Here is a 27,918-nt window from a genome sequence, read left to right on the forward strand (position 1 = left end):
GTAGTTTAATAGCATCAAATTCTCTTAATTTCCTTTGTCTGAGAATATCTCTTTATTTTATCTTCATTCCAAAGGATAGTTTCCCTGGATATAGAAATCGGAGTTGATAATTCTTGCCTTATATCTGAAAAATGCTGTGCACTGCCTTTGCACCTCCTTGGGCATTCAAATTGGTGCTTCCCTGTGAATAATATGTTCTTTCTCTCTTGCTGTTTTCAAAGTTTTATTTTTGTTTTTTTTTTCTTTTATTATTTGTTTTTGTTTTTGTTTTCAGAAGTTTAATTGTAATGTGTCTTTGCATGGATTTCTTTGGGTTAATTCTCTCCTGGCTTCACTCAGCTTCTTAAATCTATATGTTTGTGACCTTCAGCAAATTGTGGATGTCATTTCTTTAAATGCTTTCTCGGTCCCAGTCCGTCCTCTCTCCTTCTGTCACTTTGTTGATACAATGTTAGATCTTGCATTGTTCTTCTACAGATCCCTGAAAATTAATATTTCTTTTTGAAAGTTTATTTATTTTGAGAGAGAAAAAGTTTGAGCGGGGGAGGGGCAGAGAGAGAGAGAATCCCAAGCAGCCTCCACTCTGTCAACATGGAGCCTGATGTGGTTCTCAAGAACCATGAGCTTGTGACCCGAGCCAAAATCAAGAGCTGGACATTTAACCAACTGAGCCACCCAGGTGCCCCCTATTCTTCTGGTTTTAAGTCAGTTTTCTTTCTGCTGTACAGAATGGGCAAATTCTATTGATCTATCTTTAAGTTCTCTGATTCTTTTATTTTTATTTTTTTAATGTTTTATTTATTTTTGAGAGAGAGAGAGAAAGAGTATAAGTCGGGGAGGGGCAGAAAGAGAGAGAGACACAGAATCTGAAGCAGGTTCCAGGCTCTGAGCTATCAGCACAGAGCCTGACTTGGGGCTAGAACTCATGAACTGTGAGATCATGACCTAAACCGAAGTCAGATGTTTAACCAACTGAGCCACCCAGGTGCCCCTAAATTCTCTGATTCTATCCTCTTAGTTTCCATTCTGCTATTGAGCCCCTTCAGCATGATTTTTTTGTTGGTGGTGGTGTGTTTTTCAGTTTTATCATGTCCATTTGTGTGTGTGTGTGTGTGTGTGTGTGTCTACATATTCTTTTTCTGGCTGAAATTTTCTATTTTTTATTTGTTTCGAGAGCACTTGCGATTGCTCTTGAAGCACTCTTATGATGACTACATTAAAACACTTCTCAGATAATTTAAACACCTTATTCCTCTCAGTATTGGTGTCTTTGGGTTATCTCCTCTCATTAAAGTTGTGATTTTCCTGACTTTGGCAAAACCAGTGATTTTTTTACAGATTTCATCCTGGACTTTTTGCACATTAAATTATGAGATTCTGGATTCTCTATAGTCTCCTTTTCCCAGCAGGCAACCCCTTTTTTGCCGTGTAGTGTGAGGGCTGGATGGGTGTGTGTGTTACGCTCCCTGAATGCCTGCTCATACTGCCTCGATGAAGATGACTGAAGTGCAGGTCTGTCACACCCCTCAGTCGCGCTCCCTAAACCCTGGTGAAAGTCAGATGCCACCCCCATCACACATCGCCCTCGAGTGGGGTGTCAACTTATCTCCCTGGTTGGCCCTGCTTCCCCCTGGGAGGGTGGGTGAGTGGGGCTGATGTTTGTGGCTTTGTAGCTACAGGATGTTGGTAGAAGCATCGCTCTCCATGGTGAGAGCCTGCTGACCAGCAGGAGGAGACGGAGGGAAAGCCGAGGGAAGGAGGCCTCCCTCCCATCACCTCACTGCGCCTTGGTGATGCCAGGTAGGAGTGGAGGCTGAGCTTCCTGCCGAGCCATGGTAGTCAGCATGGAGGAGAGGCAGAGTACTGATTCACCCCATCTTACACCACCTCACTCAGTTTAATTGCCACAGGGTGGGTGTGGGGATTGAGCTTCCCACTGGACCCCGCTGACCCCGCTGACATTATCCCAAGGGAAATGGGAATGCTGCCTGCTTCTTCTAGGTGAGGATCGGCTTCCTGCTCGTCCCCTGGGGCACCACCAGCTGGGACAATTAGAGGATGCGTGGAAGACAACCCCCTGCTTGGCCCTGCTGAAACCTGGGAAAAGGGGACACTGGCTCTCTTGATGCTTGATCGAGTTAGGACATGTTGCCAAAAAGATTGAGTGCAGTTGGCCCACTCATGTCTCAGTCCTTTAGGGAGAACAGACTTTCCTGGAACCATTTTTTTGTTTGTTTGTTTGTTTTTGGTCTTGCTGTTAGTGATTCTGGATTGCAGACTTCTAGAGCACCCAGTCTAGGATGTATGGGAGGCAATTAAGAAACCCCGTGAGACTTACCACCTTGTTGTTCCTCAAGTCCCTAGGTCCTAGGCCATCAGTCTTATCCTTTAACTTTCGTGGACCATCTATACTTGTTTTTGGACTATGTCCAATGTTTGTTGGTTTGTTAAGGAGCATTTGGGAGGAATGGGGCCATTCTGCCTTAGCCAGAATTGGAAATCCACAAGTGTTGATATTCATGGATTTTTTTTTTTTTTAGTATTCATTTAGTAATATTTTCTAATTTTTGTTACAATTATTTCTTTGACATGTGGACTGTCTAAAAGTGTGTTGCAGGATTTCAGAATATTTTAGGATTTTATACTTATCTCTTTTGTTATTGCTTTCCTATATAATTTCATGCTGAATAATTTCAATCCTTTGATACTTATTGAGACTTGATTCCACCCAGTATATGAATAGTTTTGGCAAACATTCCATATGCATTTGAAAGAATGTGTGCTGTCATTTTCTTTAGTGCAGTATCATACGTATTTTAACTAGGTCATATTTTTTCACTAAGGGTTCTGATCCTCTGTATCATTAATGGTGTTATCATTAATGGTGTTTTTGTCTGTTTATTGTATGAGATATTGAGAAAGTGCATTTCAGTCTCCCACTGTGATGGCAGCTCTGTGTGTTTCTTCTTTTAGTATGTCAATATTTACTGTATACATTTAACTTTATATTATTTGATATAAATAGATTTAGAACTTTATGACTTTTTGATATATCACCCTTTTATCATTATGAAATATCCTATATCTCTGAAACTATTTCTTGTTTTCAAGAATTACACCAAAGAACTACTGGCGAATATTTACGTTATATATTCTTTTATCCATTTCTTTCAACTTTGATTAGTCTTACTCTTCAAAATGTGTCCTTTCTAAGCTGTATATATTTTTTCTTGTATTTCTTTTTTTTAATTCAAAATAATCTTGATCTTCTAGTTGGATTACATCTACCATCTTAGTATTTGTTTTCTGTTCAACACTTTCATTTTTTTTTGTTTTTTATGATTAAACATTTTATCTTGAGATAACTGCATTTTCACATATAGTTGTAAGAAATAGAGATTCTCTTTACCCCTTACTCATTTTCCCAAATGGTGTAACTTCTTGCAAAGCTGTAGTCCCATACCACGTTCAGGAAATGGATAAAATCCACCACTCATTCAAAATTCACGTGTGTGTGTGTGTGCGCGCGCGCGCACGTCTGTGTGTGTTGTGTAATTCTACAGAATTTGTTCTCATGTTCACATTCTCTTATCCACCATAATAGTCGCAAACAAGAATTGCTCCAAGAGAACTGTAAGAACCTTTCTGTTACCTTTCTGTAACCATGTCATATCCATCCTACCCCAGCATGTCCCTGACCTCTGACAACTTATTAATCTGTTCTTCACCTCAATTATTATGTCATTTTAAGAATATTATCTAAATGGAATCTTACATTTTGAAAACTTAATGGACTGAATTTTCTTACTCAGCATCATTCTCTAGTAATTCTTCCAAGTTGTTGCATTTTTCTACTGCTCATTTGTTGTTAATTTCTAATAGTATCCCATGGTATGGATATACTACATTAAAAATATTCACTCCTTGAAGGATATCTGGGTTGTTCCAGTTTTGGGCTATTCTAAATTAAAATGCTATGAACATTTGTGTATACATTTTTATGTGAACATACATTTTCGTTTCTTTGGGGAAATGCTCAAGAGCTCAATTGTTGACTTGTGTGCTAACAGTATATTTAGTTTGGTAAGAAATAGGTACATTGTTTTTTAGAATGGCTGTACCATTTTAAATTCCCACCAGCATTGCATGCATGATTTAGTTTCTCTACATCTTTGCCAATATTTGGTATTGTTGCTATCTTTTTAGTTTGCATTCTGATAGGTATGTAGCAATGTATCTTTGTGACATGAATTTGTGTGTTCTAATGATGTTGAACCTCTTTTCATGTGCTTCCTTGTCCACAAAATCCTTTCTGGTGAAATTTCTTTTGTCCTTTGACTATATTGTAATTAACTTATTTTTTTACTCTTCAGGTTTGAGAGTTTTATTTATATTCAAGAAGAGAGTTCTTTGTCTCAACACACTAGTTTCTGTATTTTATTCCCTTTATCTTTAAAACATTTTTGGAACAATTATATATTTTTTTATTATTTTTGTTTCCTCTATAATATTGACATATATATCTGTGTGTGTGTGTGTGTGTGTGTGTGTGTGTATACACATATATATCCTTTTTTGTTTGTTTTAGTTATTGCCTAAACATTACACCATATATCATAGACCATCAAAGCTACAATAACAAAATACCACAGACTGGGTGACTTATAAACAGCAGAAATTTATTTCTCACGCTGTTCTGGAGGCTGGAAATGCAAGATCAAGTTACCATCATGGTAGAATTCTATGATGAAGGCCCTCTTCCTCATTCAAATATGTCGTCTTCTCTCTGTGTCCACACAAGGTGGAAGGAGCTAGGGATTTCTCTGAAGCTTCTTTTATAAAACACTAATCTCATTCACGAGCGCTCCACTCTCATGGCTTAAGCATCTCCCAAAGGTTCCACCTACCACTGCCATCACATTAGTCATTAAGATTCCAACATGTAAAGTTTGGGCGTGGGGAAGCAGAGGACACAAACCTTCAGACTGTAGTACCATACACGCATGGTTATTGGAGTTTAATACCATTTACTAATTTTCTTTCTTAAGAAAATGTTAAAAACTTAGAACACTTTAACTCCTTTTTTCCTTTCCTATCGATGGACATATTTCTGATATGATTTTAATTATACATGTATTTTAAATTACTCAAGATATTATATTATTATTTTCATGTAACTCTTCAAATGCATTCTACTTTTAATCTTCCTGTTTTTATTTGTTTCTTCTTTTGGTTTTATTTTTCTTCTGCTTTAACAACTCTCTTAATATTTCTATTAATGATATATATATATATTTAATACATGTGTTTGTTTTGTTTTGTTTTTGCTTTAAAAAAATTATACACTTACATGATGTGGAATCACTTAGCTAAAACAATTTATGAGAAAAAATAACTTGTTTGGATGAGTCCAGATGACTCACTACGTTTTTATTTTTATGGTGCCACAATACATCAGCTGCTTTTAGCAATTGAATTAATTACACTCAATAAATATTACAGTAATAAGCAGTTATAAACATAGCACTATTCAGAGTGGATTGCACAGCAATTCAGATTCAAGAGCTAATTTATTGTTCATTCATTCACTCAATAAATATTGATTTAATGTCTGTAAGAGGAGGTGTTGTGTTTGCTTCTTTCCCTGAAGGAGCTCACAGGCCAGTGGCAATTTCAAGAGTGAGGAGAAAAAAAAAAGGATAAATTACTGGCCAATGATGACAAATATAGGAAATTATTTATCTTGGTTCAAAACCTGGGATGTTATTTGTAGGTTGGTTTTGCCAAGGCCCATAATTTTAACTTCAGTGATAAAATACCTCTCATATTTAATTGCAACAAAGTTGTGTCACTGTCATCTACTACTGTGTAGGCATGAATTAAAACGTCACAATGGTTTTATCAGTGATAGAACAGTTTATGTTCATCTATGGTAATGACCCTGATTTAGAAATATATATATCAGATTTCAATTCTGAAGTGTCATAATGTTGCAGAAAATTGTAATGTTGGGGTATTAGAATGGGAAGTAGAGGTTGTGGGAATTTTGTCTATTTTTAATTATGCTTAATTTTCCTTATATGAGAAAATTGAATATATTGAGTATATAATTTTATATGTATATTATGTACTATATATATTTGAATTTTAGAAAAATAGTATTTATCTCCATGTATCATTCAGTGCTTAGTATGCTTTATGGCTCAAAAGCACTCAATAAATGCTTATTAAATTCGTTTTAATGAGGAGGAATTCCATCTCTCTGTTTTTGAGCAGGACTATCATCTACTGCATGCTTTTCAAACAGTATGGAAATCAATAGCAGTGAAATAAAGTCTCTCGATTTACATGGTTACATTTAGAAATTCCAATGGGTTTCTAAATGGATTCCAGCAGAATCACTCCTGCCTTTCTGAGAGTGCTCAGCCTTTTTCTTCTGAGGTGAGGATATTTGAGTTGGTGCCATTTTTTTTTTTAGGCATCTACATATGAAGTTTAGTATCCAAGCAGAGAACAAGGATGGGGATTGTGAGAACTTTCGTTCACCATGCAAGAGTCTTATCAAATGAATTGTAATGATAAGGACAAATATGAATGTAGCTCAAGTCTACACTCAGTTCGTGATTGCTCATTGAAGGTTGGGACTTTCTAGGAATGTATAGTTTAGGGGATCTCAGGAGGAAGCAGAACAGGTGATTGCATAAAATAGAAAAGATAAATAGTGGGAAGAAGAGGCCTAACTATAATACTGTAAAAACAGAATATATTGTAAACAGGGTTTTAAGGTGAAGAGAGTGTTGGTTGTACCAACTACAGAAAAGAAATACTGAAAGGACTCAAAAAGTGATTAATTTTGGAGTGACATAGGCTGGAACCATTTCTGGAGTGAATTGGATTGAAAAATAGTTGGTTATAAGAAGAATATTGACAGTAAAGAAAGGGGAACAGTGTAAAGGGTATGCTAACATGATGAAGGGGGAAAGAGGGACATGAAATTCAAGGCACATCATGGTCAAGTCGTGGTTACTGACTGAGGAGAAGGAGTCAATACCAGAGAGGCTAGAAGTGAAATAGCTCCATTTGGGTGTATCATTACCCTTCCTAGTCCATTGTTCTCCTGTTACATGGGGTCCCATACATGTGGATCCAGTGTGACTGAACTGCCTGACTCTTCCATTTTCACGGATAGGCCAACAGGTCTACAAGGACTGTGCTTCATGTAAACCAGGAACAACCTATGATTTTCAAAAAATAATTAACATTAAGATCTTACTTGATTTCACCTATCCATGAGCCATACAAGTATCCCTTTGTCTAGCACAATCTTCATATATACTCCACTTCCTCACCCTTGGTTTACAAACTGGCCCCCTTACATGAAGGGCAAGGAAAGACCTAAGAAAGAGGAAGACCACTCCAAATTGGTGGCTGGCAGGTTTAATAAGAAAAGGAACTTACTTATGAGGTTTGTCTTGGGTGGCTGCAAAATGAATAGATCTCTGCACCCACCCAACAGAATCTTAAAGTTGATATGCAGGCTTTAATTGAGTTCAGTCATGCATACCATCCAGATGGTTTCAACAACACTTTACTTTCTCAAGGCGATATCCCTGGAACAGTTCCCACTGAGGGAATGGTGGGCAGAACGTACATTCCTAGGACAAGGCAGGGGGTAAGGAGCCTTCAATAGCCTGGGTCTAGCTTGTGTGTCAACTGGCAATCTTGTGCTAATACCTCTTCCTACAAAATTGTCCTGTAGGGTTAAGGGAGAAAATGCAATAACTTCTTCAAGACATATAACTCTCTTGGGGAGCCTGGGTGGTTTAGTCTGGTGAGTGTCCGACTCTTGATTTTGGCTCAGGTCATGATCCCAAGGTCATGGGGTAGAGCCCCATGTCGGGTTCTGTGCTTAGTGTGCAGCCTGCTTTTGATTCTCTCTCTCTCAAAGAAAAAAATATAATAAAAATAACAAATAAATAGATAAATAAATAAAATGGATAAGGTGTTTTTTTAAAAAAAATGATAGATAACTCTCTCTCTCTCTCTCTCTCTCTCTGGAAAAGCTAAAACTTCTTTTGGATGACTCTGGACCAACTTTGCATAGTTTTTTCAGCCTAGGGAAAGTTATCTTGTTGTATATTCCCTACTTATTTCATTTCTCACGTTTATGACATACTTATTGATACTTCAATGATACAAACCTAACAATTACATTTTAACATTTTCTATAACCAGAGAAGGATAGAGTCCCAGTGAACTTGAGTATCTCTAGAAAATTGAAAAAATGAATAAGCAATAACCCTTAAAAGAGTATATTCCAGTAAGTTTTAGGTGTAGATAAAAGATTTCTGATTGATAAAATTAAAAAAAAAGATATATTTCCAAAACCCCTAAAATTTTAACAAAAGGTACCAGATATATTCAAGAGTTGGAACTCAAGAGTATCTTTTCGGAATGACATAAAGAAAGGCAGGATTCACAAACTGAAGAAAGACAAACTATGGGGGAGATGTTACAAGGAGCAGGATTATCCAGTTGTGTGAGATAAATAAGATGACTGATACATAAGCCAGAGAATCTGCAATGTATATAATGCAGTGAGGGTAGAAAGATAGCAAAGTAGGTCAGAGGTACTAAGGGTCCTGATAACCAAACCAATTGCATCGAGACTCCTTTGCACAAATTATTAACTTCTCCAGGGATGTCTGACACATTAGGAAGAAAAAGCTTTACATTTAGTTAAATTGAAGTTATTGAGTGCTGGTAATTCATAAGGTAGAACAGCTGGAGGAAAACAGCAGGAATTTCTGGGATGGGGAAAAACACAATTGATATGGATGAACAGAGAACTCAGTCTGGGGAGGAATGCAAATATATGCTGAATGGATTTATGGACAAATACAATTAGAAGGGTTAAAAAAGATGAAAAAGAATAAGATAATTAAGTGGTGATGGAAAGGAAAAGATTATAGTCAAAGAACAAAAAATGTCAGGATTTATGTCTGGCATTGTAACTGTCTTGAATGACAACCATATCTTAAGTTATCAAAAGCAATGGATTGCTAAAATAAAGAAAAGAAAAGAAAAGAAAAGATAGATTAGGAAGAAAAAATAAAACATCTGCTTTGTTTGCAGATGGCATGATAATCTATGTAGAAAATAAAAAAGAATCGACAAAAAATTTGTGTAACTAGTAAGTGATAACAGCAAGTATGAATGAATATACATATATAATATATATTATATGCATATGAATCTATACGAGGAAAACTACAAAACTGTGGTGAACAAAATCAAAGGAGAATTAAATCAATGGAGAGATATTCCATGTTCATCTATAGGAAATCTTGATATTGCCAAAAGCCTGTTGTTCCTAACTTGATCTTTAGATTCCATGCAATTTCAGTCAAAATCCTAGCAGGTTATTTTGTGATTTTTTTTTCTTCAAAGAGTCAGAGCCCAGAATAGCCGATGCAATATTCAAGAACAAGAACAGTTAGACAACTGATACTGCCTGACTTCAAGACTTAGTGAAACCTGTTATAATCCAGATGGTGTGGTACTGCAAAATAATAGACAGATAGATCAATGGAACAGAACAGAAGGCCCAGAAATAGACTCCAAGGGACACAGTCAACCGATGTTGACAAAGACGCAAAGACAACACAATGGAGAACAGAGTCTTTTCAACAACTGGTGTTGCAACAACTGGACACCCATATGCAAAATAATGAATCTAGACAGGGACCTTATACCTTTCCTAAAAATCAACCCAAAAAGGATCAGAGAGCTAAATGTAAAGTATAAAACTACAAAAATTTGGGAAGGTAACGGAGGCAAGAACCTGGATAAACTTGGGTGCGGTGATGATTTTTAGATGCAACGCTGAAAGCATGGCCTGTGAAAGAAAGAATTGATAAGCTAGACTCCATTAAAATTAGTAATTTATGTCTACAAAAGATAATGTCAGTAGAATGAGAAGAGAAGCTATGGACTGGGAGAAAATATTTGCAAAAGACAAAAGATTGTTACACAGAAACGAAAGAAAGAAAGAAAGAAAGAAAGAAAGAAAGAAAGAAAGAAAGGGAGGGAGAAGGAAGGAAGGAAGGAAGGAAGGAAGGAAGGAAGGAAGGAGGAAGGAAGAAAAATGCAGCTCTTAAAACTCAACAATAAGAAAACAAACAACCCCACTAAAAAAGTAGGCCAAAAACGTTAACAGACACCTCACCACAGAAAATATGCAAAGGGAAAGTAAAGGCATGAAAAGATACCCCACATCATATGTTATTGGGGAAATGCAAATTAAAACAACAATGTGATGCCAGCATACCCATCAAAATGACCAGAACCCAGGACAGTGACAACACTAAATGCTAAGGAGGATGTGGGACTCTAGGAACTGATTCACTGCTGGTGGGAACTCACTATGGTCCAGCTGCTTCGGAAGTCATCCGGCAGTTTCTTACAAAACTAAATATAACTCTTACCATGCGATCCAATAATCATATTTCTTGGTACTTGGATATTTCATATCCATATTTCTCCTCCATATTTCTTGGAGACAAAACTTATGTCCATACAAAAACCTGCACACAGGTGTTTATAGAAGATTTATCCATAATTCCAAAACTTGGAAGCAAGATATCCTTCAGGTGGATGGATATATAAGCTATATATTCCTGATAATGGAATATTATTCAGAACTAAAAGGAAATGGACTATAAGTCACGAAAAGACATGAGAGTGCCATAAATGCATATTACTAAATGAAATAGTCAATCTGAAATGCCTACATGCTGTGTGATTCCAACCATATGACAGACATTCTAGAAAAGGGAAAACTATGGAGACAGTAAAAAGACTAACGGTTGCTGGGGTAGGGGTGTGAGAGGCAGATAGGGGAAGAAATTAAGAAGCTGAGCAGAGAGGATATTTAATGCAGTGAAAATACTCTGTATGATGTTATTATGAATGGATACATGCCATCATACCTTTGTCCAAACACACAGAATGCAGATCCGAGAGGGAACCCTAATGTAAAATATGGACTTTGGGTACTAACGATGTGTCACTCGAGGTTCATCAACTGTAGCAAATGTAGCATCTAGTTGAGGGATGTTGATATTGGGCAGGGAGTATATGGGAAATCTCTGTACTTTCCCCTACGTTTGGCTGTGAACCTAAAACTGCTCTTTAAAAAACGTCTTAAAAATGCAAGAGATGAGGGACAAATGTTCTATCTTTATTTTACACCCAGAGAAATTAGAGGTCAGAACGTTACATAGAATTAAGTGATTTGCAATAACTTTGCAGGTAATAAATGGAGCGAGACAACAGAAGAGTTTTTTAGACAAGAGGAATACTGGGGAGGGGACGACATAGTTGCATAAAATTGCAGGGCTTGTTTAGGTAATGATGAGTTATTGTGTTTCAAATCATGAAACGAATTGGCTATCTAAACCTTGGAAAATAGGTAACAAAATGGTTTGGGAGAGTTCCTCATGTATTTCCCCCAAAAGTTAAGGTTTTGAACCTGAACAATAAAAGCCCTGATGAGGCATTCAACCAAGGTAGCATGCCCAGAGCAGAAATAATCCTGAACTTGGTGAATGTGAATTGAACTCAACAAGAAATAGAACAAATTGATGTAATCACTAACTTAAGTGCTTTTAATTTTTTTTTCCTTTCCTTTACCATCCCCCCCCAAATAATTAAGTACCAAATCAAGTAAATGGCCTCTTTTCAACACGGTCTGAGTCAATGTTCTCTCCTGGTATACAAAAACCACTCTCTGGAAGCAGATTCGTATCATTGTTCACCCTGAGTATTGCAATGCCCTCCTACATCCCTCTTGGCTTTATTATCATCTTTTCCCATCTTCTTTTATTTTTTTTATTTTTTTTATTTTTTTTTTCAACGTTTTTATTTATTTTTGGGACAGAGAGAGACAGAGCATGAACGGGGGAGGGGCAGAGAGAGAGGGAGACACAGAATCGGAAACAGGCTCCAGGCTCCGAGCCATCAGCCCAGAGCCTGACGCGGGGCTCGAACTCCCGGACCGCGAGATCGTGACCTGGCTGAAGTCGGACGCTTAACCGACTGCGCCACCCAGGCGCCCCTCTTTTCCCATCTTCTTAACCACCACAGAGAGATCTATACAAACAGGAGCTTTCCTTCCAATCCTTGAGTGTTTCCATTGGCTCCCCCTGACTTTTCAGGATTAGGTAGAAATGCTTTGCAAAGCTCTTAATGATCAGGCTTTACTTTATGGCCAACTACATGACCTGTCGCTTCTCCATATGCACTTCGTCCAAACCAAACAGCCCACGTTTCTCTCAACGTGTCCCTATTTGCTTTTGGATGAACTATCTCCTATCTGAATGCTTTCCCTTCTCTTGTGCGTCGAAACCCTTCGACCTGTGAGATCCAAAACTCTGAAGTAATTTTGATTCTCTCTTCCTCAGATTCCATTTTTAAAAAAGTGTCACGGTCTTTCTAACGCCTTTATAAAGCCCTTGAGCTAATTGCTTTCTTTTTCACTCTGATGAGCACTTTAGTTCAGTTCCATATCATATCCCTCTTTAGCAGTCTTAATACTGGTCGCCCTCTATAGAAAGTCGGATAGTTGCCCTCTGGGAACTCTGAGCCCCCTGCCCTGCATACATAACCCTCCTGTTCTGAGCCTGCCTGCTTTTCCATGCTGTTCCGCCGTCTTCCTCATGGAGGTGGCTATCCAGCCACTCCACACTGCTGTATTTCGGTGTCTGTGGTTCTCAGTCTTTGTGCTTTGAAGTGCCTTCTGTCTCTGTTTTCTCCTGTTCCCTCCTCACAAATTTAACGTCTTCCTACATACGCCTTCATGAGGTAGATTCACCAGTGCGTCAAAATGTGAACTGTTAACAGTGTTAATCAGACATGTGTGTAAATTTATATGCACATAAGTTATATTGAGAATTATGTACGAACTTTGTAGTCAGCGGAATATTGTTCACACAAAGGGAAACTAAGCTTGTATTTTTAAAAAACGCATTGAAATTCAGCACAGTTTGAGAATAATTTTCATTGCCAGAGCAATGACCCAGAATCCTTAGAAAAATATAAAACTGTTGAGCAGAGAGCGGAAAGTTAATCTGAATTTGAAACTTCAGGTTATCTAACCCTAATATTGTACCTGGTTTTTCAGCACGTGTGTGTTGTGCACGCATGTGGGTATACTAAGAATCATAATTCTGTCTGGGTATCCTCAAGACTGCTACAAATACTGTTCAAGTTTAATGACTCACAATACCAAATAAGCGGTTAATGCAGTCTATTGATTTCAAAATGTATACCATCAAATAAGATGAAGCAAAAAAGCTTTTTTCCTCCTGATGACCTCTAGTCAAAGAAATGCATTTTCTAAAAGCTAAAAATAAAAGGCAAAAGCACTACAGTTCTTCCTAAGTGCTTGATGTTAAGTCCACTAAACATTCTCAAATATTGCAGTCGGGACCACATATTAATGGATTATTCACAGGAAAATTATTCACGGAGCTTCAGTGATACATGAAAGTTATCTGGATCTCACCAGTTACTCCATAAATACTTGCTAAATCTGTAAAGTACATGATTCTCATTTTCTTCCAGAGGAAATTGTATCACAACTAAGTGAACTAATTTGTCAATACTCTCATTATTTCAATAACGGGCAGAAATATGACCCAGACTATAATTTTATGATCAGCCTATTTTGGAAGAGGTCATACATAAGCAAAGAAACTATTCAAGTACTTCACTTAAATTCATGAAAGGGTTCCCATCAAATCACTCTGAAAAGTTGAAACAGAACGTAAAAAGTGACATATATGTTAACATATAAGCCTGGATTTATAAAAGATTAGGCCCTCAGAACTATTCTTTCTAGGGACTATGTAACATATGATTACAGAAATTGCAGATTTGATCGAAGTGTATTAACTTTAATCAGCTAAAAATATCAAAAGCCGCCATGATTCATTTAAAGCAGAGAGGACAAATATGTTCAGGACATGCTTTAATTTTTAATCAAAGCAATGGTTATGATTGGTTAGCATTGCTCCATAGCAATGGTTAGCATTGCTTTTAATCAAGCAATGGTTATGATAATCAGAGAGCCGAAAGAAACATATATTTCTAAACGCAAATTAGTTCCCATTTTCCATGGATGGTGGAGCTTTCTAGATATTTTAAATGTCTTCTTCACTGCAGAATATCAAAATTAAAGCTAAGAAAGACGTGAAGTTATAATATGCTGTTCATGCTGTGCATATTTTTTCTTGTCACAAATTCAAAAGAACATTACTTCAAAGAGACAGACAATAGTTGTACTTTCTGAAGTCTTTTCATGTATTTTTAAGAGAAAACAAAACAAAAGAAAAGCATACTTGAACCCTTCCCTGTTCCAGTTGGAAGTGCTTGGTCAAGGGTATCAGAGCAGATTTCTCTAAAAGTGTCAGTGATTTGGATGCAGAGGGCCTTAGAAGTGAAAGCTTTAGCTTGCACCCAGTTCCCAGATACGGACTGGTGTCATGGGAAGAAAAGGTGACACAGGTACTGAATTGAGCCAGATCTATGCTCTGTGGAGTGTCCTTTCTTTGTTTAGGAAAGTCAATCCTGCCTACCACCCACAGATGCCTAGTTACAAAACGCAGAAAACAGAAAAGGTACTTATATGCATTTATTAATTTACAAGGCCTTTGAATGCTGAACTACAGACCTTTTCTACTTCTTCATAATTGGCTGAGATTTAAATATAGTTTGTGCATTTCCCAAAGGGTATCATGTTGCACCACACACTAATTCTCAAGCCCAAGCCATTTGGCTAGCTTCCATTCATTTTGAAATTTTTATCAACTCCTGTCCATTAAGCTCATATCTAAATATGCAAGGACTTGATACAGAGAAAAAACAATCATTAAAGCTGTAGGGAGCCACTCTGAACTCTATAGGACTTTGGTGAACAATTTAGGATGGCATCATTTAATTTCCTCTAACAACAGCAATGACAACACATCAACAAAAAAGCCCTAAGGATATTTATACTGGCCTTTGGATTTTAAAGAAAAGTTTGGTTGTTATCAAAATGTATGACATGCACATAAATTCAGAGAAAATGTACACCTGAGGTGAAGCTATGAACATCTTGTCCAAATCATCTCTGAGAAGAAAAAACGGAGACTGAACATGATTTACAACCTAGCAAAATTCTGCAGCTCGTGACGTCAGGTGATTTTTATATATGGTGTTTCATATCTGTGTGTCTTTTTTTTTTTTGATCTTTCCATTGTAAATCAGGAAATGCATTGAAAGATGTGAAGAGGGGAGGCTGTCAGCCAAAGTAATAAATAAACGTCCATGTATATTTTTATGGTAAACTGGGAAAAGAATCCTTCTGACATGTCTTAGCTATGCTTCCATTTATATAACATCCATTTTACGACTCAAGTTTTTTTCTGAATGCATCTGAATCTCAAGATAACTTTCTACTAATTCAAAATATGTCATCTGGGTTCATACTTGGTGCTCCATTTAAACTCAGAGATATTTATAAAGAGAAATACGCAAATACGGATTTGAAGCTCTATTTGTATTGTGGAAGAGAAGACCTTTCCACAGATTCTATTTCGAGTTGCAAACAGATAAATGAGACGATGTTTTGATCTGATTTGTTCTGATATGTCTGCAGGCAAAATGCTTTTCAAGTCATTGCTGTGGACGGGGTCTGCAGTGGGATTATTCAGTGCCTCTCTGCTGAAGACTGTATTGACTGGCTACAAGCAATAGCAACCAATATTTCAAACCTCACAAAGCACAATGTAAGTAGCAATTCGAGGAATATCTGGCCATAGAGTTTCTCAACTGTGGTAAATTTCTCCAGTATATATGTAACTTTACAGCAACTCCTTGGTGTTTAAGAGTGAGCCACGTTGTATCCCTCCTGAAAGCTATTCTGTGATACTTATTTGAAGAAAATCACTTTATCTTGAGAGTTTTAGCTCAATATATCAGTTCGAGAATACCTTCACATTCAAGTTTTCATTCCCAAACACTATAAACATCAACGTGAGTTAAGTAAGTGAAAATATTTAGCATTCAATCACTAAACACTTGTATATGTAAGTAAAAGTATTCTGAACTAAAGCCGTGCTGAATTTCGAGACAGCATTATTGAGTTTCCTTTAGTGATTTTATAACTGCAGCTGGAACTGTTTGAAGGGGAGGGTGCAAGACTCAGCATGGAGACTGAAGGTCCCTCCTGGGACGATTCTGGCACAGAAATGGTCAGAGGATGCATTCCGGGATCCAGCAAACTCCCCCGTTAGTGCCGTGTCTATATTACCAAGAATGGCTTCTCCACCTTTTTCTCTGTTTTTCTATTCCAACTTTTCTTCCCCCATTCTGATCTCTTCCTGATCTCTATCTTCTCATCACTATTCTTTCATGACCTAATCGATCGTTTCCCCCCCTTACTTCTAGCAGTATTGTCTATCAAAACATGCAAAACTGTAAACGTCACTTCATTGAGTACTGATGCAGGTCATTAACGATTATTCGATCTGATGCAAGATTATTCTGTTGCAAAACCAATACCGGTTATCATCCAAACTTTTGTCTTTGTATGCTCCTCGGAACACAACTCCTCTACGCCGTGTTAGTCCGAAGGAAGATTCAGAGGCCAACCATGTAAATGGTCAAGCAAGAATATGTAACGCTTTCTCAAACTCACGGACATACAAAACTCTCCTCACACAAGTGACCCTGCAGACCCAAGTATCTTTGCAGAGATTTTGCTTTCAAATCTAGGCAGGAGCGTGGCCATGCACGTGTCTCCTGGGGGCACGTTGAAGGGATTATCTGGGAGGGACACGGATAGGGATGGGACACTTGGGTGTTCAGCCTTTCCTTGCAGTGCCAAATGGTTTTCAGATGGCTGTCCACTTCGCCCCTTTCACTCTGTGGTTTCAGGTCTCTTTCTACAGATCACCTCAGCACTCCATGTCATTCTGTCTTTTGAAATTTTGGTTACTTGGTATGTGTGAAAATGAGGTCTCATTGTGGTGTTAATGAAAGGAGAGGATTTTGTTTTTTTCTTTTTTTCTTTTTTCTTTTTTTTTTTTTTTTCTTTTATGGTGCCTGAATGGGAACAAATACACCAAGCCTTACTCTGGGACATCACTCAGCAGGGAGACCTGTTCTGGGCATATCTGGCTTAAGCAGGAGTGACCCCCCCCCCCCACAATACCCTGTCTTTGCCAATCTGTTGATTTCATCATATCTAAATTGCAGAAGATGACAAGAGATTTCAGACTGGCAAAAAAAAAAATGCAGTGCTTCTCTAAGGATTATGCCTCTCCTCCTCTCTTACATTGTTTTTTTTTAGGAATGTTTTTAGGGATAAAGTGCTATGAAGTACAGACTTTGTATTTCATTACATGCAGTCATTAGAGTGCCTAAAAATGAGCCAAGATCCTACGTTTATGAGAACAAAGTATTTTTGAAAGAACAGAACGTTAAATTTTAAATCCAAAGTGTTTCTCTTCCTAGATCCAAATTTGCAATGACCCCAAATCCTAGGAACATTCTCAAGAAAACTGTTTCTTTGGAATGTTAAGTTTAGTTAGCCTGCTGTGACCCAGAAGACAAGCATATGAAAAGAAAGGGAAGATGCAAATGTGTCTGTTCTCTGTTGGCATAGAGAAGAACAAACCAGATTTTGCTGCATGTTTTTCACCCTCCTGAGAAGTACTTGCCATGACAGGTGACTTTCTTACCCTATACTGAGAGGTCCACGTGTCTAGTATGATAATGTCGCTGTGGTAAAATAATCTAGTTGTTCTTACACATCCTTGTGACTACTGTGTGTCCTTTTGATCTTGTAGTCAGTACTCGTGCAAAAGTACTAATATCGCAATGAACTCTCGTGTATCTGTAATGCAACATACATGCAGGAAGGTCATTAGGCATAACAATCATATGTGAAAGTTAGGTTGACTTCCGTGAAACACAATGGCTGCCCTGATGATACAACTGATCTCGTTGGTTCCTATGAAGAAAGAAATGGTACAGATTGAGAGGAGCTCGAAAAGCTTTGTGTAGCCTAGTTGGATCATTCTAATTCTCTTAATTTTTTATTCTAGGAAAGATAGAAATAGTCCCTTGCAGAATGATGTAGAAGTATTTTGTTTCTGTCTTTGCAAATACTTCAAGGGTGTGTGAGCTTATGTAAGTGAAATTCTGGATAGTTTATCTGCTATTAATAGACGCAGAAAGGTAAACACGGAGATAGATTACCTCAGGGAGTTTCATTCAGGAGATTAGGCTGCATAAACGTAAAGTTGAAAAACAAAAAAGACCAACTGGAAAATGCATATAAAATGTTAAGTTAAAATGTAAAAGCAAAAGTCATGCTACTGAAAGGATATAAAAATATACGTCCTCAAAATGATTAGAAGGAAAAAAGAGAAGTATTAAAATCTCATTATAGAAACATTTTAATAATGAATCATATTTCAGTAATTGGACTAACTGGAGAATATATGTAGGAGAAGTTTAGAGGAAAGAAACAAACACACAAAAAACTCTCTACTGGAATTATTACAGCACTGTGCTAACCACTTGCTAATTCTTTGGTTACTGATTTCCAGCAGTAATAATTGTTAAATGATGGGGAGACGTTCATACCTGCTTTATGTGGAAATTCCATTGTGTTTGCTGTCTGAAAGCATTTTTTGTTTCAGAAGGTCATTGAATATAATAGTTCAAAATATGTAGGCAAACACTTTCTATTTCAATTTAGCGCTATTCAAGGTGACTCCAAAATATTTACAGTGCATTTAGCAAATGGTATACAGTAGAAGATGCTTCAGGGACCTGCCTTAAATCTGTGCTCCCACAGAAGCCCATTCATTCTACTTAACTTTTATGCTCACACATTGGAAAAGAAGGAATGGCAGAGGCTACGGTTTACTGGGTTCGGTTCCAACAAGGCCTAAACCAGCTCTCTCGGGGCATTTGCTGTTATTTTGGGTAAAGCAGACTTGAACAGATTTGTAAACTTTAAATTCCTGAAATTGTGAAAAACTGTACTTGCTTCACGTTAATACTTTTTAAACTTCTTTTTCTCCCTTTTATTATTTTACCAAATACATGATCAAGTGTCTGTACAAAGTTATTAATTTTTATTTCCATGATCCAGCCATATTAAATATGTAAGGTCCTAAAATATGAGGATGTTACCATGGGGTGAAACTCTTGGGAACCTTGGTCGGGGGAAATGTATTTTGCACGTAGAAGGAATGTGAGTGATTGGGGGCTAACTAGCAGACTTTAAAAGATGACTCCCTATTTTGTCAACGACCTGCCTTATGCAACCCTCTCCCTTGATGCACAGGCTGGATAGTGAGTTGAGAAGCAGGTGCTTCCCTGTCAGAATTTCAGAAGACGTTGCAGTTTCAACTGACCTGATTACAACCTTGTGAGGAACCCAGAGAGAGAGGACCCAGCTAGCATCACCTGGATTCCTGACTACAGAAGATACAAGATAGTAAATGTTTCGTTACGTCACTAAGTGTTGGAGTTACACGTTTCATAGTGGTAGGGAATGACACCTGTTTCCTAGAGTAGAGCCACTGTGACAAATAACTACAAACTTGATAGCTTAAAATGACATAAATTTATTTTCTCACGGTTCTGGAAGTCAGAAGTCCGAAGTCAAAGTGTTATCAGGGCTGCATCTGGAGGTTCTAGAGGAAAACCTCTCCTCTCTTCTTCCAGCTTCAGGTAGCAATCAGCATTTCTTCCCTCCGTGGCTCAGGACCACATCCCTGTAATCTCTGCCTCCATGGTAACACCACCTCTCCCTCTGTGTTTCTGTTCTCCTTCATTCCTTCATGTATATCTTATAAAGACACTAGTCATTGGATTTGGTGTTCACTCAGATAATCCAGGATGATCTCACCCTAACATCCTTAACTTAATTATATCTTTTCTCAAGAGCACCTGGGTGGCTCAGTTGGTTGAGTGACCGATTCTTGATTTTGGCTCGGGTCATGATCCCAGGGTCATGGACTCAAGCCCTGCGTCAGGCTCCATGCTAAGCCTGCTTAAGATTCTCTCCCTCCTTCTGTCCCTCTCCCCCACTAGCGCTCTCTCTCTCTTTTCCTGTCTCTCTCTCAAATAAAATAAAACATCGGTCTATGTGTCTGTTCTTGTGCCAGTACCATACTGTCTTGATGACTACAAGCTTGAAGTCCAGAACTGTGATGCCTCCAGCTTTGGTTTTCTTTTTCAACATTATTTTGTCTATTTGGGGTCTCTTCTGATTCCATACAAATTTTAGGTTTGTCTGTTCTAGCCCTGTGAAGAATGCTGGTGTTATTTTGATAGGGATTTCATTGAATGTGTAGATTGCTTTGGATAGTATCGACATTTTATCAACATTTGTTCTTCCTATCCATGAACATGGAATATTTTCCCATTTCTTTGTGTCTTCTTAAGCTTTCTATGGTTTTCAGCATACAGATCTTTTACCTCTTTGATTAGGTTCATTCCTAGGTACCCTATGATTTTTGATGCAATTGTAAATGAGATCAATTCCCTGATATCTCTTTCTGCTGCTGCACTATTGGTGTGTTGGAATTCAACCAATTTCTGTACACTGGTTTCATATCTTGAGACTTTGCTGAATTCGTGTATAAGTTCTAGCAGTTTTTTGGTGGAGTCTTTCAGGTTTTCCATGTAGAATAACATGTCATCTGCAAAAAATGAAAGTTTGACTTCTTCCTTGCCAATTCGGATGCCTTTTATTTCTTTTTGTTGCCCGACTGCCACGGCTAGGACTTCCAGCACTATGTTGAACAACAGTGTGAGAGTGGACATCCCTGTCTTGTTCCTGATCTCAGGGGGAAAGCTCTTAGTTTTTTCCTATTGAGGATGATATTAGCTGTGGGCCTTTCATATGTGGCTTTTATGATGTTGAAGTGTGTTCCTTTTATCCTTACTTTCTTGACAGTTTTTATCAACTTGAATTGAAATTAAAAATAATAGTAATACAAGAAAATTTAAAATATTGAAATAAAAAATTAAAAACAGAACAAACAAACAAAGAAAGGATCCTTTTTCTGAATAAAGAGACGTTTATGAGTGACAGGAATTTGATGTGGATATCTTCTTTTTTTTTGTTTTGTTTAGTGGGGAAGGCAGTCATTTTTTGGCATATTGCAAAAACTAATATGGCAGACAAACAACAATTTAGATTCAGACATTATGTTCTGACTTATTTTCCAAGGGAATGTATCTAATATCAGCTGAGTTTTCAAAGTCTTTATTCTGCACTGTGTGAGAATGAGCCTAGAATTTCTTTCAATTCATACATCGAATTAGGGTATCCACTTCTCCCTCCTGTTCCTCTCTAGGCCTGACTCCCAGGGAGTAACTGTCCTTGATCTTCTCAGAAAATCAGAGCTTCACTCAAATTGTAGCCTCCCGCACTGTCTGGCCTTTCCTCATGATGAAATCCTCCTACAGGGCAAAACAGCATGAAAAAGAAGAGAAAACAAATAATAAGGATCCTTCTATAAAGGGGACCCCTCTTTCTAGTTCCTGTATTCTAAAGGGTGGGTTTTCTCTTGGGATTTCCAGGTGCCCCAGCATTAGTAACAAGCAACTGTTTGACAGCCTGGCATCAGAGCAGGCGTCTGAGCCAAAAAGAGAAAATGCCATGAGCGCTCTTTCCAGAACCCACGACTTACATGGGGCCTCTGGTCAGAAAGGTTAGCTTTTCCCACAGTTTGGTTGTTCATGGTCTAATGTGTCTTAATCCTCATGTCACCTCTGGAAAATAAAGAAGCAAAACCAAAACAAAGCAAACATGGGAAACCCACTATAATTATATTCGTTATTTAATTTTTACTTCTGTCCCCACTGTCCTTGTTATTTTCTCGTGAAAAACATCTAGGGAATCACCTTTTGTGCTTTGCCCACTGTATTTAGTGATGATCAGTGGGAGACATGAGTTGCAGGGGGCTTTTTTTATTTTTAATGTTTTGTCTAAAACCGGAAGCAATAGTTCATTTTAAAAGAAATAAATGTAAGCAAAAAGGTAATTGAAGGATATGCGAAGTGTACTAAAAGAAAATAATTGTTCCCCTATCTTGACATATCCTGGAAATATCTTTTCAAGGTCCAAGTAAAGGGCACCTGGCTGGCTCAGTCTGTTAAGCACCTGACTCTTGATCTTGGCTCAGGTTACGATCTCATGGTTCATGAGATCAAGCCCCCTTGTCAGTCTCCACGCTGACAGCCCCTAAGCTGCTTGGGATCCTCTCTGTCCCTCTTTCCTTTCCCCTCCCCCGCTCTCTCATGCACACACACTTTCTCTCTCAAAATAAATAACTGTGGGAACGAATAAATAGTAAGGAAGTGATAAGCATGTGAATTTAGATGAACATCGTAAAAACAATATTACTTTTTTCTTGAGGTATTAAGATAAATAAACATAATTAAAATATATCCCAAAGCAATAACATGTATGCCCCAAAGAAGTCAATGTAGTTAATATTAAGCCCGATAGGTCAATAATAGGTGTTTTGTTGGTTAGAGGAAACCCTGACATAATAGGCAGAGTATTGTCAATACAGATTGACCAAGGAACAAATGAGAAAATAATGTTAACACACTGAAAGAACTCCACAGAAAAGAAAAGGAAAGAAAAATAAAATAGGACAAGCTGGACAGGCAGGAAGCACAAAGTAGGACGGTGATTTAAGTCCAAATATATCAAGTATTTACAATGGAGTTAAATAGACCAAACTGTCTAGTTGTATGGGAAGATTGTCAACTGGACAACAATAATATCAATAAAAGTAACATTTATGTATTTCTTACAAGAGAAAGTGTAAAATCAAGATATTAGCACAACAAAAATACAAGTATAGAAGAATGCAGTGCAAACAATAATTAAAGATAGGTGCGGCAGCTTTGTTGATATCAGGTAAGGTGAACTTTATGGCAAATACATTACCAAAGATGGAGATGGTTGCTTCCTAATAATAAATATTCAATTCACTCGGTAAAGGAAGTAAAGGCAAGCATTGGTGTCACGTGGAATAAAGAGTAGCTATCATCTGGGATCGAGGAGGAAGAAAAAGTCCAATTCCAGAGCTAGAACCACAAAATAGTTAAGGCATATTTATGACAAAAAGGAAAGAAATATTACAGACTGTGAGATCACAAGAGGAAAGTAACTGATTCATGCAGCTCTTCATCTTAGCCTGGAGAGGGTCATTATCACATTTTCCCATCACACACAGGTAGAAATCTCCCATTAAACCATTCACTGAGCGCTGAGTCTGGGAGGCCTCCCCAACAACGCCCCAGGAGTGGAGCACACTGGAGTTATCTGCCTATTAAAACCTATCAGCTTCTCTCACTGCAATTCCTTAAGGCCAAAATAGTTCATCTCAGATTCTCACTATCCGATATGCATCCCATATAGACCCTTTAAATGTTAACCGCCCCACCAAAAAAACGGGCAAGCATGCATTCACTTTAAATATTCCTAATTTTGGGGGTGCCTGGGTGGCTCAGTCCGTTAAGCGGCCGACTTCAGCTCAGGTCATGATCTCGCGGTCCGTGAGTTCAAGCCCCGCGTCGGGCTCTGTGCTGACAGCTCAGAGCCTGGAGCCTGTTTCGGATTCTGTGTCTCCCTCTCTCTGACGCTCCCCTGTTCATGCTCTGTCTCTCCCTGTCTCAAAAATAAATAAATGTTAAAAAAAATTTTAAAAATTCCTAATTTTTAATCCTTAAGTTTTAAAAACTAATTGAAAATAAATTAAAAAATATGATTTAGTCTATAACTCAAAACCAGCCCTTAAACTTGTTTTGTTTTATCAGATTTTTACTCTGTGCATCTGTGATGGGCAAATAAGCCCTCTCCGAAATGCCTATGTCCTAATTTCTAGAACCTGTGAGTGTGTTATGTCACATGGCCAAGAAAGTTAAGGTTGTAGTTTGAATTCATTTTGCTAATCAGCTGACCTTCAAGTAAATTGAGCACGCTGGGTGATCCAGATGTGTCCAATGTAATCACTAATGTCTTTAAAAGTGGAAGAAAGCAAAAAGAGAGAATTTTGGAAATGGCAGCCTGAGGAGCTGGTCTGACATTGCTGGCCCTGAAGAGGCAGGAGAAGACCGGAACTTGAAGAAATCCAGGAAGCCAGTAGAAGCTGCCAGAGATGAGGGGATGTTGCCCCTCCAGAGCCTCTAGAAAGGAACACATCCCTGCAGCACCTTGATTTTATGCCAGTGTGACCTGTTTAGGACCTCCGACCTACAGAACTGTAAGATAAGAGATCGGTGTTTTGTTTTCAAGCCACTAAGTTTGTGGTAATTTGTGATTGCAACAAGAGAAAACTAACGCAGCATCTAGATAAACCCATTACATTTCTTTTCACCTCATCTAAATATCATGTTTTAATCTGAAAAGCATACCTCTGGTCTTAACACATTTAGCTTTTTCCAAATAGCTATAAAATGCACTCGTTAAATTCTTAAAACTTTGGAATCATTATCTGGTTTTAGAATGGCTATGGAGAAGAGGTCCTGGCCATGCTGTCCACCATAGATGATTCCTGTGGTCGTCTATTATCTGGCCATACTTCCCTGTCCCTCATAAATCTCCACGTCTCCTAATAGGTGTCTGATAAACAAATGTGTGGTTTTTTTTTTGAAATAAACCTTCTTCATCTAACTCACTGAACGACGACCTAAGAGGCAAGAGTAGAAAAGTGCAGTGGACCAGAGAGTCAGGAATAAATAGACTGTAATGCATATATCTGATTGCAAATCAAGGCAAATACATTTGAATACATCTATATTGCCCAACAGCCATTGACTGTCTTATGAACATTTTTACGTGTGGTCCTCAAACCTTCTCGTTAGAAGGGACCGTGGAGATCATCCAGCCCCAGCTCCCACCCAAGTACGAAATATCTCCTGCCACAGTCCCTTCGGAGGACTCTTTCTGGAAATCTTTCAATGACAAGAAAGCCACGGCTTCACAATGTGGCGACCAAATCTTTGACAACTCGGTATCAGGAAACCTTCCTTAGGCTGAATAAAATTCTCTCTCCTGTAGCTTTTATCCATTTGTACTAGGTCTGCCTTGGGAAAGCCACGTAATAATTGAAATTTCTCTTTTACTTGGCAACTCTTCAAATATAAAAGGGCAAGTATTGTATGCCACAGGCTGGTTTTTTGTTGTTTTTTTTTTTTTTTCAATGGAAATATCACTGGTGCCTTCCTCCCCAGGCTTTCCCATCCTGGTCACTGCCCCTGGACATAGAAACCCTTTAGAATAAGTAGAGTATTAATTACATATTTAAGTTCTCATTACTGACATTACCATGAACTCCAGTTTCTTAAAGTTTCATTATAATCTTGGCATGTATTTATTGAATTTTCAGCATTCATTTACATGTAATCATATACTGAAAACATTCAATGACATTACATCTTATTATAATGATTGATCAAGGTTTGTGTTTTCTCATTAACTGATATTATATACTACATTAGCAGTAGGGAAAAAAAATTCAAAGTTTAAGTGTGTGTTTTACGTCTAAACACATTTATGAGTCAGAAAACCTGGTTCTTGATTTGGTGGCACAAATTACAAAATACTCCAAGTGATGCGAGCAACCTATACTCAACCGTTTAAGAAAACGTTCAGTTCCTAGGTCTCTTAACTTTTCAAAGATTGATTTGTCATTGTTCTTGCCTTCCTTACTAGACAACAATGAGATTCAAATAAGATATTTCTGCAGCTGCTAACTACCATAGCCTATAATGTATAATGTTAAAGAGCAGTACTATATTAACATTAATATAAGCCTAATATTTTACCCCACATTTTTTACAAGAAGGTCGTACAATGGAAATTCAACAAAATGTTGTGGATACTAGTAAATTGATAAAAATACAAGAGTGCTAAAGATATGTTTTCTTTCTTGATGTTGGTTCTTAATATGCAAAGTGACTTCCCTTCCATGTACAGAATGGAAAGGGGAAAGATGTCTAACTTTAAAATGGAGACACCTAAAAACCATAACCACAGCCAAGCGTTCAAAGTTGGCTTTAACAGTTATAGTGATGTCGATAGTATGTACCCTTGAGATGGTGTAGTAAAAATGGCACTTTACCTCCTCTGTGGTCTTCCTCCCACAAATCCATAACATCTGTTGTCTCATGAGAAAAGTATTAAAAAAAGGCCAGCTGAGGAATCTACAAAATACTTGACCATGACTCCTCAAAAGTGATGTCATAAAAACAAGGAAAGCCTGAAAAACTGTCACAGCCAACAGTAGCCTAAGGAGACATGATGACTATACATGTAATATGGTATCCTGGGGGAGATTCTGGAAGAGAAAAAGGATATTATATAAAAACTAAGGGAATCTTAATAAAATATGGACCTTAGTTAATAACATGTATTGATATTGGTTTATTAATTTTAATAAATGTTCCATAGTAGTGAATCGTGTGGTGCTGATAAGAGCCCAACCTGTGTGTGTGGTATATGGGAGTTGTTATCGTTGGACTTTTTCTGTAAATCTATAAAACTGCTATTTAAAACAATTTTTAATGTTTATTTTTGAGAGAGAAACAGCATGGGTAGGGGAGGGACAGAGAGAGAGGGAGACACAGAATCCAAAGCAGGCTCCAGGCTCTGAGCTGTCAGCACAGAGCCCGATGTGGGGCTCGAACTCACAGACGGTGAAATCATGATCTGAGCCTGAGTCAGACGCTCAACCAACTGAGCCACTCAGGTGCCCCTAAAATGCTTTTTTTTTTTAAATTCAAGTATGAGTAACATACAGTGTTATAGTAGTTCCAGGTGTACAATAGAACGATTTCATAATCCCATACACTACTCAGTGCTCATCAAGGTAAATGTACTCATAATCCCCTTTCTCCATTTCCCCATCCCTCTATCTACCTCCCCTCTGGCAACCACCAGTTTGTTCCCTGAATTTAAAAGTCTGGTTCTGTGTCTTTTTTTTTTTTTCTTTGCTTATTTGTTTTGTTTCTTAAATTCCACATATGATGGCCAATAAATCCAAAACTATTTCCAAATAAAATGCTCACTTTAAAGAATTCATAAGTGGAGCATCTAGGTGGCTCAGTGGGTTAAGCGTCTGACTCTTGGCTTTGGCTTAGGTCATGATCTCATGGTCTGTGGGCTTGGGCCCCACATCAGGCTCTGCAGTGAAGGAGGGAGCCTGCCTGGGTTCTCAATCTGTCTCTCTCTCTGCGTCTCCCCTACTCTCTCCTTCTCACAAATAAATACATTAAAAAAAATAAAGTGTGTATATGTGTATATATATATATATATATATAATGTAAATATATGTATTTACTTATATTATATATTTAAATTAATATCAGATATTAACATATTTTGGAGATAATTGTCAGCTTCTGGATTTATTCATCCATTTATGCACTCAAATATTTTTCAGGGACTGTTTTGTCAATTTGCTAGGGATTCGTACTTTAATTTTGAGCAAAATGAATAGTCTTTGTCTTTGTGGAGCAAAGAATCCAGTGGGGAAAGGCGACATTAATTAAATAAGCACAGAAGCAAATATGGAATAACAACTATCATAGATGGCGTGAAAAAGTGTTATGAGAGGTTAAATCTGTAAAAGGATAATCTCCTAAAGTTGATACATGAATAATGAATAAGAATAAAATAGGTGAATTAGTGGAGAAAGACGTCTTATGCAGAGATCATAGTATCTATCTATACAAGAGAAAAAAGTCAAAGGACTCCATGACAGCAATGAATCTCATTTAATTTGGAAGTTGTCACTGGTGGTGGATAAAATTAAATGTTTAGAT

At 37.7% G+C, this 27,918-nt stretch overlaps 1 protein-coding gene across 2 annotated transcripts in view; it reads left to right on the forward strand.

The window, feature by feature from the left end:
* SNTG1 (syntrophin gamma 1) overlaps nucleotides 1–27,918 on the forward strand; it is a 333,569-nt gene that overhangs the window by 135,583 nt on the left and 170,068 nt on the right. For both annotated transcript variants that reach the window (XM_047073716.1, XM_047073717.1), the window contains exon 10: nucleotides 15,704–15,833. In XM_047073716.1, the coding sequence (XP_046929672.1) occupies nucleotides 15,704–15,833 (130 nt within the window). The remainder of the gene's footprint in view (nucleotides 1–15,703; nucleotides 15,834–27,918) is intronic.

The sequence above is a fragment of the Lynx rufus genome, unplaced genomic scaffold, assembly GCF_022079265.1.
Source record: "Lynx rufus isolate CCGP_SWC_20201006 ecotype Redwood Valley unplaced genomic scaffold, mLynRuf1.p SCAF_12, whole genome shotgun sequence".
Lineage (NCBI taxonomy): Eukaryota > Metazoa > Chordata > Mammalia > Carnivora > Felidae > Lynx > Lynx rufus.